The sequence below is a fragment of the Giraffa tippelskirchi genome, chromosome X (assembly GCF_054371585.1).
Source record: "Giraffa tippelskirchi isolate mGirTip1 chromosome X, T2T-mGirTip1v1.2.pri, whole genome shotgun sequence".
NCBI classification, from domain to species: domain Eukaryota; kingdom Metazoa; phylum Chordata; class Mammalia; order Artiodactyla; family Giraffidae; genus Giraffa; species Giraffa tippelskirchi.
Window position 1 is genome coordinate 92,788,159 of NC_137289.1, and position 13,252 is coordinate 92,801,410.

At 39.5% G+C, this 13,252-nt stretch overlaps 1 protein-coding gene across 5 annotated transcripts in view; it reads left to right on the forward strand.

The window, feature by feature from the left end:
• The window catches only part of EDA2R (ectodysplasin A2 receptor), a 109,065-nt gene that overhangs the window by 12,859 nt on the left and 82,954 nt on the right, over positions 1-13,252 (forward strand). For 4 of the 5 annotated variants that reach the window (XR_014075359.1, XM_081563737.1, XM_081563738.1 and 1 more), the window contains exon 2: positions 7,349-7,445. Coding sequence is in view for 4 of the 5 variants with exons in the window: in XM_081563737.1 (XP_081419863.1) it covers positions 7,359-7,445 (87 nt within the window). In the remaining variant the exon portion in view is untranslated. Of the gene's footprint in view, positions 1-2,619; positions 2,707-3,827; positions 3,913-7,348; positions 7,446-13,252 lie in introns of all 5 variants that reach the window. The other variant, XM_081563739.1, reaches the window with a different exon arrangement.

Below are 13,252 nucleotides of genomic sequence, written 5' to 3' on the forward strand. Positions count from 1 at the left end.
TCATCAAGTTCCTTCTAAATGTGAGGGAACATAAAGTCCTTTTTCTGACTGCACCTAATATTCAGCCAAAATGTACAAGAGCCAAAAAGAGCCTTAAAACAATGATTTTCCAGGAATTCCTTGACTACCCAGTGGTTAGGACTCTGAACTTCCACTGCTGGGGGCCTGGGTTTGATCCCTGGTTGGGAAACTCAGATCCCACAAGCTGAGTTGAAGAACCAAAACAGAAAAAAAAAACAAACAAACAATGGCTTTCAAAGTTGGCTGTACATGAGAATCACCTCGTGAATTTTTAAAAATTCCAGATACATCAGAATCTCAGGAATGCGAACCACGTATAAGTGTTTTTTGGAGCTCCTAAAATGCACTAGATGAGAACCACTAGTCAAAGATTTGACCAAATCCTCATGGTATGATTGGGGACCTTGAGTCCAGCAGTGGGGAGGAATACACTTTTGATAGCAGAGCTAGACCTTGGACCACTCACCATTCTGAGGAATGCAGAATTCACAAATATGTGGGCAGAAAGAAGATAAGAGTTTGATAGTTTGGAAGCAGATTATGGACAAGAGAAAGCTGGGATAGAAGTGGTCCTGAGCCATGCCAGGAAAGAGAAGGCTAAGAGCCAGCACCAAGTGATAAAACAACATCTGGATTATAGGCCAAACACCTGAAAATGATGAAGGCATTGCACAGATTAGAAGCTTGATTTTCAAGGAAATTACTGTTCTCAAGCCCACACTGAGCAACTACTTTGATTTTTGCCAATCCACTGCATGTGGGTGACTGGGTAGGCTTACAAGGAGAGGAATGGGCAGGGCATGGACCAGCTGCTGTCTTCCTCATCCTCTTTAATCTCACACCTCCTGCACTGCCCAGGCAAGGCAAATATCTTCCATGAAGTCCTGAGTTCTTAATTTAGACCTGTCATCCTGTTTTTCCCACCCGTCCTAGATAGAGAAAGCACGTTTCATCCCACAGGCATGTGCAAGTTGAGAAGAACAGCAGTTGCAAGATGTGGCTAGAGGCAGCTGCACTGGCAGTAGTTTAAGTACCTAATATCAGCAGAAACTTGGCAATGACAGAGACAGACAAAATAAGGAGATACTCTAGTCATCTTGCCACTTGTCAGCCCTTCTGGTTAAACCCAATCAATAACCCAAACAGCACTTAATAGATAAATTTGGGTTAAAAAAATCATTTGGAGGCATATATAAGAATATTCATAATACCTGTTTTAAATTTTAATTTGGGGAATGACAAGCATTGTCTAATAGAATGATATAGGGTAGTTCAAGGTATTAAAGGAGACACTGAAGAACTAGGTTTATTTTTTAATGAAATATAATTCTCATAAATTTCACTTTTCTAAAGTGTACAGTTCACTGTTTTTTTTAACATATTCACCAAATCACACAGCCATCACTACTATCTAGTTCCAGACAGTACCCATTAAGTGGTTATTTCACATTCTCTCCTTCCCTCAGTCCCTGGCAACTACTAGCCTATTTTCTGTCTCTATGAATTGTGTCTTCTGTATATTTCATATAAATGGAATCATGTACTTTTCCTTTTGTGTGGCTTCTTTCACTTAGCATTATATTTTCAAGGTTCATCCATGTTGTAGTCCTTATTGAGTATTTCACTCCTTTTTCTGGCTAAATAATATTTAATTGTATTGATAGACTACACTTTGTTTATCCACTTATCAGTTGATTTATATTCGAGTTGTTTCTACGATTTTGGCTATTATGAATAGTGCTACTAGAACATTCATGTCCAGATTTTTGTGTGAATATATATTTTCATTTATTTTGGTTATATAACAAAGATAGGAATTGCTGGATCACATGGTAACTTTATGTTTAATATTTTCAGGAACTGCAAAACCATTTTTCAAAGAGAGTACACCACTTTACATTTACCAGCAATATATGAAGCTGCAATTTATCCACTTCCTTCCCAACATTTAATCATCCCCCTTTTTTCTTATTATGGCCACTTTAGTGGGTGTGAAATAGTATTCATGGTGATTTTGATCAGCATTCCCCTAATTGCTAATGATGTTAAAGCATCTTTTTTTTGTCCTTATTGGCCATTTTAATATCTTCTTTGAGCAATATATATTCAAATATTCTGCCCATATTTAATTAGATATTTGTCCTTTTATTGTTGAGTCATAAGATTTCCATATTGTATATGTATGCATGCGTGTGTGCTAAGTCATTTCAGCATGTCCGACTCTGTGCAACTCTATGGACTGTAGTCTTCCAGGGTCCTCTGTCCATGGGATTCTCCAGGTAAGAATATGGAGTGATTTGCCATGCCCTCCTCCAGGGGATCTTCCCGACCCAGGGATCGAACCTGCATCTCCTATGTCTCCTGTATTGACAGGCAGGTTCTTTACCACCAGTGCCACTTGGGAAGCCCATTATATATGTGTGTGTGTATATATATGTGTGTGTGTGTGTGTGTGTGTGTGTGTGTGTGTGTGTGTATTATGATATATACATTATATAATATATATTATATTACAATATATACATTATACATATGCATTATATATATGTGTGTATATACACACATGCATTGATATATAGTTTGTGTGTTCATGCTTAGTCACTCAGTTGTGTCCGACTCTTTGAGACCCTGTGGATTGTAGCCTGCAACCTCTGTCCATGGAATTCTCCAGGCAAGAATACTAAAGTGAGTTGCCATTCCCTTCTCCAAGGGATCTTCCCAACCCAGGGATCGAAACTGGGTGTCCTGCATTCCAGGCAGATACTTTGCTGCCTGAGTCACCAGGAAAGCCCTACATATAGGTTGTCAGTTCTCTATAACTTACAGGTTTTTTTTTTTCTCCTGTTATATGGGTTGTCTTTTTATTTTCTTGATAGTGTCCTTGGAGAATAAAAGTTTTAAATTTTGGTTAAGTAAAATTTATGTATTTTTTTGTTTTGTTATGTTCCTTCTGGTGCTATGATCTAAGAAATCATTGCCTAATCAAAGGTTACAAAGATTTATACCTATATTTTCCTATAAGAAAAAAATTTAATTATAAACATTTTTGTTTTCTTATAAAAACTCCTTTAAGAGTTTTATAGGTTTATATCTTTCCTTTAGAAGTTTTTCTTTTAATTTTTTTTTATTTGTTTTGCCATACATTGACATGAATCCATCATGGGTGTACATGTTTTCCCCTTCCATAACCCCCCTTCCACCTCCCTCCCCATCCTATACCTCTGAGTGATCCCGGTGCACCAGCCCCGAGCACCCTGTATCATGCATTGAACCTGGACTGGTGATTCGTTTCACATATGATAATTTACGTCCATTTTTATTATTATTATTATTATTTTAATTTGTTTTGCCATACATTGACATGAATCCACCATGGGTGTACATGTTTTCCCCTTCCAGAACCCCCCTTCCACCTTCCTCCCCATCCCCTCCCTCCAGGTCATCCCGGTGCACCAGCCCCGAGCACCCTGTATCATGCATTGAACCTGGACTGACGATCTGTTTCACATACGATAATTTACATGCTTCCATGCCATTCTCCCATATCATCATGCCCTCGCCATCTCCCATAGAGTCCATAATACTCTTCTATTTATCTGTGTCTCTTTTGATGTCTCGCATACAGGATTATCTTTACCGATTGACTAAATACCATATATATGTGTTAGTATACTGTATTGGTGTTTTTCTTTCTGGCTTACTTCACTCTGTATAATAGGCTCCAGTTTCATCCACCTCATTAGAACTGATTCGAATGTATTCTTTTTAATGGCTGAATAATATTCCATTGTGTATATGTACCACAGCTTCCTTATCCATTCGTCTGCTGATGGGCATCTAGGTTGCTTCCATGTCCTGGCTATTATTAACAGTGCTGCGATGAACATTGGGGTAAGTTAATTTTATATATGGTGTGAGATAAGGGCCAATTTGATTCTTTTTTATGTGACTATGCAGTTGTCACAATACGTTTTTTTGAAAAGCTTATTCTTTTCCCATTGAATTGTCTTGGCACTCTCTTTGAAAATCATTTGACCATAGTATAGCAACTTTATTCTAAATGGCCAGAAATTAGAAACAGCCCAATGCCCATCAACCAAAAAAAATGCATAAAATAAATTGTGGCATATCCAAACAATGGGATACTACACAGCAATGGTAAGGAATAAATGTTGCTATACACAATGTCATGGGTAAACCTCACAGATGTTGTATTGAGCAAAGAAAGCCAGAAACAAAAGAGGGTTCTTATATGAATCAAATTTATATGACATTCAAGGACAGGTTAAACTAATAATGGTGATAGATGTCAGAATAGAAATTACTTCACAGAAGGGAATAGCATTGACTGGGAAGGGGGATGAGAGAGTCTGCTGAGGTAATGAAAAGGTTTTGTATCTTTATCTGCAAGCATTTGTATGAATATATTCCCTGGTGGCTCAATGGTAAAGAATCTGCCTGAAATGCAGGAGACACAGGAGCTGCGGGTTATATTCCTGGTTTGTGACGATCCCCTGAAGGAGAGCATGGCAATCCACTCCAGTATTCTTGTCTGGAGAATGCCAGAGACAGAGGAGCCTGGCAGGTTATAGTCAATGGGGTTGCAAAGAGTCAGTGACGACTGAAGTGACTTAGCACACACCCATACATATGTCGAAATTTTATAGGTCCATCTATGTTGCTAACTTATACAGCAGTTTGGAGGATTCAGATGTATCTTCTGGGATACTTTGGAAGAGTGTCTAGCTGCAGTTATAGGGCACCTCAGAGTAGCTCTGATTTTCTCAAAACTTAGTTATACTCTCTCACCTTCTCTTAAAATAAAAAGGCAGTACGTCTACAACAGGACACTGCTGACCACAGGGAAGAACTTGACATAAGGCCTGAGTTTGTCCCTTGGTAATAATTTAACCATTATTAGACTATTTTACTCATAGCCATGACTCTTCAGAACAGATCAGAGTCATTGTGGCTTTCTTCTCGTTAAAAAAAGTAATTTGTTAAACTTATTGTGAAAGTTTAATTTGCTTGCTGGGATAAACAGTTTGACAAAATAGAAGGGGGAAAAAAAAGGCCTATGTTCATTCCCTGGAGCCTGATACGGGGATTTGGCCATACACCTAACTTGCCTACTCACAGGTCTCAAAGCCAAGGTTAGAGGGACATGTTAAGATTCATGTCACATGACATTTATTAGATGGAAGGGGCTCTGGATACCAAATAGAATAGAGTGTCTCAGATACCCAAAGGGCAGCAACAGCTGCTATGGAGATTTCAGATGCCTATATTGGGAGCTTATCTTAAGGGCATGACTGTTCTTTGGCTCCTGCCAATGATTTTCTGTTTTTGTGGGCAAGAAGAGGATACAGGGGAGTTGCCCAAACCAGTATTCTGGCCCTGTGCCCATGACACTTCATTCTTTTGTCATGAGAGCTGTGAGACCACTGATAGTTCTTGTTCTTAATGACACGATGTGGGGCAGGGAGGGCAGTGTGCCTACTGAGGCTGACATTATGGGTCAATAATCAAAACAACATAGATGGGGTCATCTTAAGCTTATGTAAAAAATGGGTTTTGATCAAAAGAGACACAGATAAATAGAACAGTATTATGGACTCTATGGGAGAGGGCGAGGGTGGGATGATATGGGAGAATGGCATTGAAGCATGTAAATTATCATATGTGAAATGAATCGCCAGTCTAGGTTCAATGCATGATACAGGGTGATCAGGGCTGGTGCACCGGGATGACTCAGAGGGATGGGATGGGGAGGGAGGTGGGAGGGGGGTTCTGGAAGGGGAAAACATGTACACCCATGGTGGATTCATGTCAATGTATGGCAAAATAAATACAATATTGTAAAGTTAAAAAATAGATAAATAAACTAATTTAAAAATTTTTTAAAAAGGGTTTTGTAGCCTATTTTCTTCTGAATGAAGGAATGGGAAGGAATGGCCCAGTCAATCGTGGGAAAAGGCACATTCAACCAAGAATGCCAGACAGGAAAACCTACTCCATTGCTACTAGGGACTTTTGAAGGGAGGAATGATGGTATCTAGCACAGGGTATACATACACACTCTCCTCTCTTCTGACTGGAAGTACACATTTAGGATTTTATATACTTTGAGAAACCACCTGAAGTTCACCGTGGTATGAGGTTAAGGAGTGAACAAAAGAATCTCACCCCACCTTTCTCTTTGAGCAATGCAAGAGTATATCAGTATACCATGTATCAGTTACTTACATTAAAATTTATCTTTGTAGAAAACTACCTCTCTATATACTCAACTATGTCTTATTTTGTATAACTTCTCAAATCCTTCAGAATGCTTTGATGGACCTTAGTTTATTTAATCATTCCGAGGGCTATATAAGGTAGGTAAGGAACATACCGACCCCTTTCTTCAGATTAAGTAACTGAGGCCAGAAAAAATAAAGTGACTCATACAGAATCACACATTGAAAGAAGAGCCAAGTGAGTTGACCAACCATCCCAGTTTACCTGAGACTGTCCTAGTTTCAACACTGAAAGTCCCATATCCTGAGGAAGCTTATTAGTCCTAAGCAAACCTGTATCCATGATAGAACTCATATCTCCCAACTCTTTGACCAATGCTAGTGCCAGTGCTCTATACCATTTGTATTTTGAGAACTGTTATCTGAGTAGTGTTTCCTTTTCTCTGCACTTTAATGTACTGGGACATTTCTTCATGCTGGATCGTTCTCCCCTCCCACGCTTCCAAGGACAGAAGCAATGATGCTAGTTGTCCTCAAAGGTACTTGAGACAGTTTTGGCAAAAGAGAACCACGTTTCAGCTTTCTCATCCACAAAAGGATAACAATCTCTATTGCTTACAACATGGATGTTGTGTGGATCAAATATAATGAGTATGAAAGAGCTTTCAAAACTGCTAATAGCTGGTAACATGTGAGAGATTGTGGCTATACTCTAGTTCCTAGGCAGATACCAGCTCCTTGTCTTATTATTTTCTTTCCAGTTCAGCAAGTGTTACAGCCACTAACTGTATGAACATTGGTGAATCCCTTGGCCTTTATGCCTCATTTTTCACACATTCAAAATTAGTTTAATAATAATTAATGATAGGTTGTTTTAAAGCTTGAGTTTGTACATGTAAACCATTTAAGACTTCTTGGCACATGGTTAGTGCTATATAGGCATTAGCTGTTTTGAGTTGGCTTCCTCAAACCTTCTAACCCAGGTCCACAGACTAGATTAAGAGGCCCATAAACCAACTGAAATGGAAGCCACTACTTGCCTTGAGATCCTTTTCCATTTGTTCCCTAATTGTATTCTGTGCCCATAGCCTTCCCACCATGGATTGCCAAGAAAATGAGTACTGGGACCAATGGGGACGGTGTGTCACTTGCCAACTGTGTGGACCTGGACAAGAGCTCTCCAAGGTAAGTAACCCTGGTCAGGATACTTATTTCTGTTACATCCTAGAAAAGCAGACTGGCAACCAAGAAAATCCAAGATTAGGAGAGTCAACCCCATCTGTGGCTAATCAGTATAGCAGATAAAACATATGAAATACAAAGATTATGACAATAGCAGTCACAACCCCATTAAGAATTCAACCTGGCAGCATCAGAGGCAGAGGAGGATTCCAAGAGATAATGGAGTATCTCAAGAGGAGATATATAATGCAAAGGCTTAGGAAGGCTGTTAAGTATTAGGGACATAGGTCAACAAAAGCAAGATCCACTCATTTGGCGTTCAGGAGCCAGCTATCAAGTTCTGGGAATGGAAAAGAGAGAAGAACTGAGTAGGCTGAAATGTGGCCTCTGTCTAGAGGAACTGGACCACTGAGGAAACTGCAAGAGAGGATTCACTGATGGGGAACTAGGGAGGGTCTAGAATCCCAATTGGTGGTAAGTGTCAGAACAAAACAACCCACAAGGCAGGAATTATATACTCAACCCTGATTTGTAGAGCTGCTTAATTGTTTCTGCTTCAGGTCCCTGTTGGTCCCAGAAACTGAGGGTGGTATTAAATTGAGACTGCAAGTTGGGGACACAAAGGTTGGTAGCAGACAGCCAGCAGATTTTTTTCACACTCACATATTTTCTGCAGTTGTCTATTAATTCAGCAATCACTTACTGGCTTTGTTCATTATTTTTCAGTAGCTAGGTCATGTCCTACTCTTTGAAACCCCATGGACTACAGCACACAAGTCTTCCCTATCCCTATCCTTCACTGTCTCCTGAGTTTGCTCAAACTCATATCCATTGAGTCGATGATGCCATCCAAACATCTCATCCTCTGTCACCCCATTCTCCTCCTACACTCAATCTTTCCCAGCATCAGGGTCTTTTGCAATGAGTCGGCTCTTCACATCAGGTGGCCAAAGTATTGGAGCTTCAGCATCAGTCCTTCCAATGAATATTCAGGGTTGATTTCTTTAAGGTTGACTGGTTTGATCTCCTGGCTGTCCAAGGGACTCTCGTGAGTCTTTGCCAACACCACAGTGCAGAAGCATCAAGTCTTCGGTGCTCAGGCTTCTTTATGGTCCAACTCTCACATCCATACCTGACTACTGGAAAAAACCATAGCTTTGACTATATGGACCTAGTCAGCAAAATGGTGTCCCTGCTTTTTACTATGCTGTCTAGGTTTGCCATAGCTTTTCTTCCAAGGAGCAAACATCTTTTAATTTCTGCAGTCACTGTCCACAGTGATTTTGGAACCCAAGAAAATAAAGTATGTCACTGTTTTCATTGTTTCCACATCTATTTGACATGAAGTAATAGGACTGGATGGTATGATCTTAGTTTTTTGAATGTCGAGTTTTAAGCCAGCTTTTTCACTGTCCTCTTTCACCTTCATCAAGAGGCTCTTTAGTTCCTCTCTGCTTTCTGCCATTAGGGCTGTGTCATCTGCATATCTGAGGTTATCGGTATTTCTCTAGGTAATCTTGATTCCAGCTTGAGCTTCATCCAGCCCAACATTTCACATGATGTACTCTGTATATCTGTACACATGATGTACTTTGACCACCTAATGGGAAGGACTGACTCATTGGCAAAGATTGTGATAGATTGAAGGCAGGAGGAGAAGGGGACAACAGAGGGTGAGATGGTTGGATGGCATCACCGACTCAGTGGACATGAGTTTGAGCAAGCTCTGGGAGTTGGTGATGGACAGGGAACCCTGGCATGCTGCAGTCCGTGAGGTTGCCAAGAGTTGGACGTGACTGAGTGACTAAACTGAACTTACTGTATATAAATTAAACAAGCTGGGTGACAATATACAGCCTTGACGTAGTCCTTTCCCTATTTGGAACCAGTTCATTGTTTCATGTCCGGTTCTAGCTATTGCTTTTTGGTCTGCATACAGGTTTCTCAGGAGGCAGGTAAGGTGGTATGGTACTCTCATCTCTTTAAGAATTTTCCATGGTTTGTTGTGATCCACACAGTCAAAGGCTTTAGTGTAGTCAATGAAGAAGAAGTAGATGTTTTTCTAGATTCCCTATGATCCAACAGATGTTGGCAATTTGGTCTCTGGTTCCTCTGCCTTTTCTAAATCCATCTTGTACATTTGGAAGTTCTCAGTTGATGTACTGTTGAGGCCTAGCTTGAATTATTTTGAGCATGTGAAAGGAGTGCAATTGTGTGGTAGTTGGAACATTCTTTCACATTGCCCTTCTTTGTGATTGGAATGAAAACTGACCTTTTCCAGTCCAGTGGCCACTGCTTGGTTTTCCCAAGTTGCTGGCTGGCATATTGAGTGCAGCACTTTAATGGCATCATCTTTCAGGATTTGAAATAGCTCCACTGGAATTCCATCACCTCTGCTAGCTTTGATTCTACTAATGCTTCCTAAGACCTACTTGACTTCACACTCTAGGATGTCTGGTTCTAGGCGAGTGGTCACACCATTGTGATTATCTGGGTCATTAAGACCTTTTTTGTATAGTTCTTCTGCATTTTCTTGCCACCTCTTCTTAATCTCTTCTGCTGCTCTTAGGTCCATACCATTTCTGTCCTTTATTGTGTCCATCTTTGGAGAAGGGAATGGTAACCCACTCCAGTATTCTTGCCTGGAGAATCTCATGGACAGAAGAACCTGGTGGGTCACAGTCCATGGGATCACAAAGAGTCAGACATGACTGAGTGACTAACACTTGCATTAAATATTCCCTTGGTATCTCTAATTTTCTTGAAGAGATCTCTAGTCTTTCCCATTCTATTGTTTTTCTCTATTTCTTTGCATTGTTCACTTAAAAAGTCTTTCTTATCTCTCCTTGCCATTCTCTGAAACTCTGCATTCAGTTGGGTATATTTTTCTCTTTCTTCTTTGCTTTGTGCTTGTCTTCTTTTCTCAGTGTTTGTAAGGCCTCCTCAGACAACCATTTTGCCTGCATTTCTTTTTCTTGGGGATGGTTTAAACATCTACAAACTGGCAGGCATTGTTTTAGGCACTGTGTATGTGGCAAAACAGACAAATTTTTTGCCTTCACCAAACTTACCTTTTTTTTTTATAAATTTATTTATTTTTTATTGAAGGATAACTGCTTTACAGAATTTTGCAGTTTTCTGTCAAACCTCAACATGAACCAGTCATAGTTCAATTAGTAAAACAGTGAACAAGATATATACATAAATATGGAAGTATGACAAGAATTAAATTACAGAGTGACTGGTTAGCTCCTATCATGTAGTATGGGAATGCCTTTTTAAGGAGGTTCCTTCTGGGAAGAGGATAGAACTAGTGCAGAGTTCCAAGGTGAGAATGAACATGTTCAAGGAAGAGGAAGAATGCAAGTACAGCTAATGATTGTTGGGTGAGAGACAGAGTAGTACATAATGAGGTCTCAGAGAGAGATATGGGCCAAATCATGGGGACTCTTCAAGTTTATGATGAGAATTTTTTTTAAGTGCACCAGGAATCCTTTGGAGAGTTTTAGGTTTGGGCTTCCCTGATAGCTCAGATGGTATATAATCTGCCTGCAATGCAGGAGGCCCAGGTTTGATCCTTGGATCAGGAAGATCCCATGAAGAAGGGAATGGCAACCCACTCTAGTATTCTTGCCTGGAGAATTCCGTGGACAAGGAGCCTGGCAGACTACAGTCCAAGAGTCACAAAGAGTAGGACACAACTGAGAAAACTATCACTTCACTTCACAGGTTGGAGAGTGACATGATCCCATGACTGAAACAAACTGTAGTAATTATTTAGCCTGCCTCTTTTCTACCTCCTATTTTGCAAATAGAGACTAAGGCCCAGGGATATCAAGAAACAAGCACTAATTCTAACTCCTCTACACATAACATTCTATACCACAGTGGGGTGCCCACATGGTTTATAAGGGATCCCAATACCAAGGAATGATCATCAAGAGTTCGGTCATGCTGGACATTAGGATGGACCCAATGGAATAAGCTACTTGGCTTGACAAAATCTATTTTAAATATCACATTGATCTTCACGTTCAGAAGTCTCAGCACTTTTGTAAGAACAAGGTATTAGATGTATTCCTGTCATGTACATGGCCATTACCTTTAAAGTCATGCATATTTACAAACCTGAACTTCTCCAAGGGGAAAAAACAAGTCTTTCTGTCAAACTGTTGTTTGTTACCAAACTCTCAAAAAGTGGACCGTGATGAAATGTATATTTGTCTAAGCATCTTTTTGGTTGTGATTTATTTTAGTACTACCATAAAGCTCAGGGGAAAAAATGAATTAACTGCAATACTGTGTTCTTGCAATAACTTTACATATAAACAGCTTGTGCTTTTATAGCAATCTGTGCTTTGTAAAGAGCTTTCATGTGCATTATCTCATTTGGCTGCCATTCCCACCAAGAAGGTATTATAAGCCCCATTTTAGATGATGAAACTAAGACTCAAAGAGGATATGTCTTGCTTAAAGTCACAGTGGTTCAGTAAAAATAAAAACGATGCAGATACACATGGATTTGAGTCCCAGCTTTGCAGTGGGCAAATTAAGCTTTTATTCAGTTAGGATGTACTAAGTTAAAAATAACATAAAACTTAACACTGACTTGAACCATAAACACGTTTATTTATGTAATCAAATTTGGAAGCAAGAAACCTTGGTATTGGTTAGGCAGAATGTTGTCAACATCCTGGGCACCTTGCTATTTTTTCCTCATGCTTGTGGTCTTTTGGTTACCATAACTCAAAGCATTACATCCTTACATTATAGTCAAAGTTAGGAAGACGGGGCAGGGAAAAAAGCAGCTTAATATTGTTAGGGGAAAAGGTGGCTCTAGTGGTAAAGAACCTGCCTGCCTAATGCAGGAGACAGAAGAGACACGAGTTTGATCCCTGGGTTGAGAAGGTCCCCTGGAGAAGGGCACGGCAACCCACTCCAGTATTCTTGCCTGGAGAACTCCATGGACAGAGAGGAGCCTGATGGGCTATAGTCCATAGGATCTCAAAGAGTTGGACACAACTGAAGCGACTTAGCACACACACACATTTTCCTAGGAGCTCCCCAACAGATTTCCTTTTGAATCTTTTGTATCATATTAACCAGAGTTTGGCATTATAAGTATCTCAAAATTGCAATGGATGCTAAGACATGAGTACTTGGAAAACAAAAATGGGATTGCCATAACAGAATAAGACCAATTAAGAATCAGTTCTTGAGACTGGTCACTTTACCACCCAGAATGAAATCAATGTTATGTTAATAAGGAAGAAAATGGGCAATGAATTTTGGATAAGAAGCTAACAGCATCTGACACAATCTTATTTTTATAATTTATTTTATTTAGCTTTTAAGTTCACTCATATGAACAGTAAAGTGTTAGTCACTCAGTCGTGTCCAACTCTTTGGGACCCCATGGACTGTAACCCACCAAGTTTCTCTGTCCATGGAATTATCCAGGTAAGAATACTAGAGTAGGTTGCCATTTCTTTCTCCAGGATGAACTGTAAACATCACTGTAAATAAATCTTTAGAGAAGAGCAACACTCTTCCAGCAGGACACTTTTAGAAGTAAAATGATCAAGCTAAATAATGCATACAGTTTAAGATTCCTGTAATATTAGCAGATAACACTTTTTTCTTTTCTTTATTTTACTAATTTCCACTATAATTACAATTATTTTCAATAGTGCATGGAGTTCTTATATCCCAGAAACCTAACCAAGCATAAATAATGTATGTGTCTATCATCTATTTTATGTCTTCCTTTGTCACATTAAATTACTAACGTGAGGATTTTGTTTTCTTTT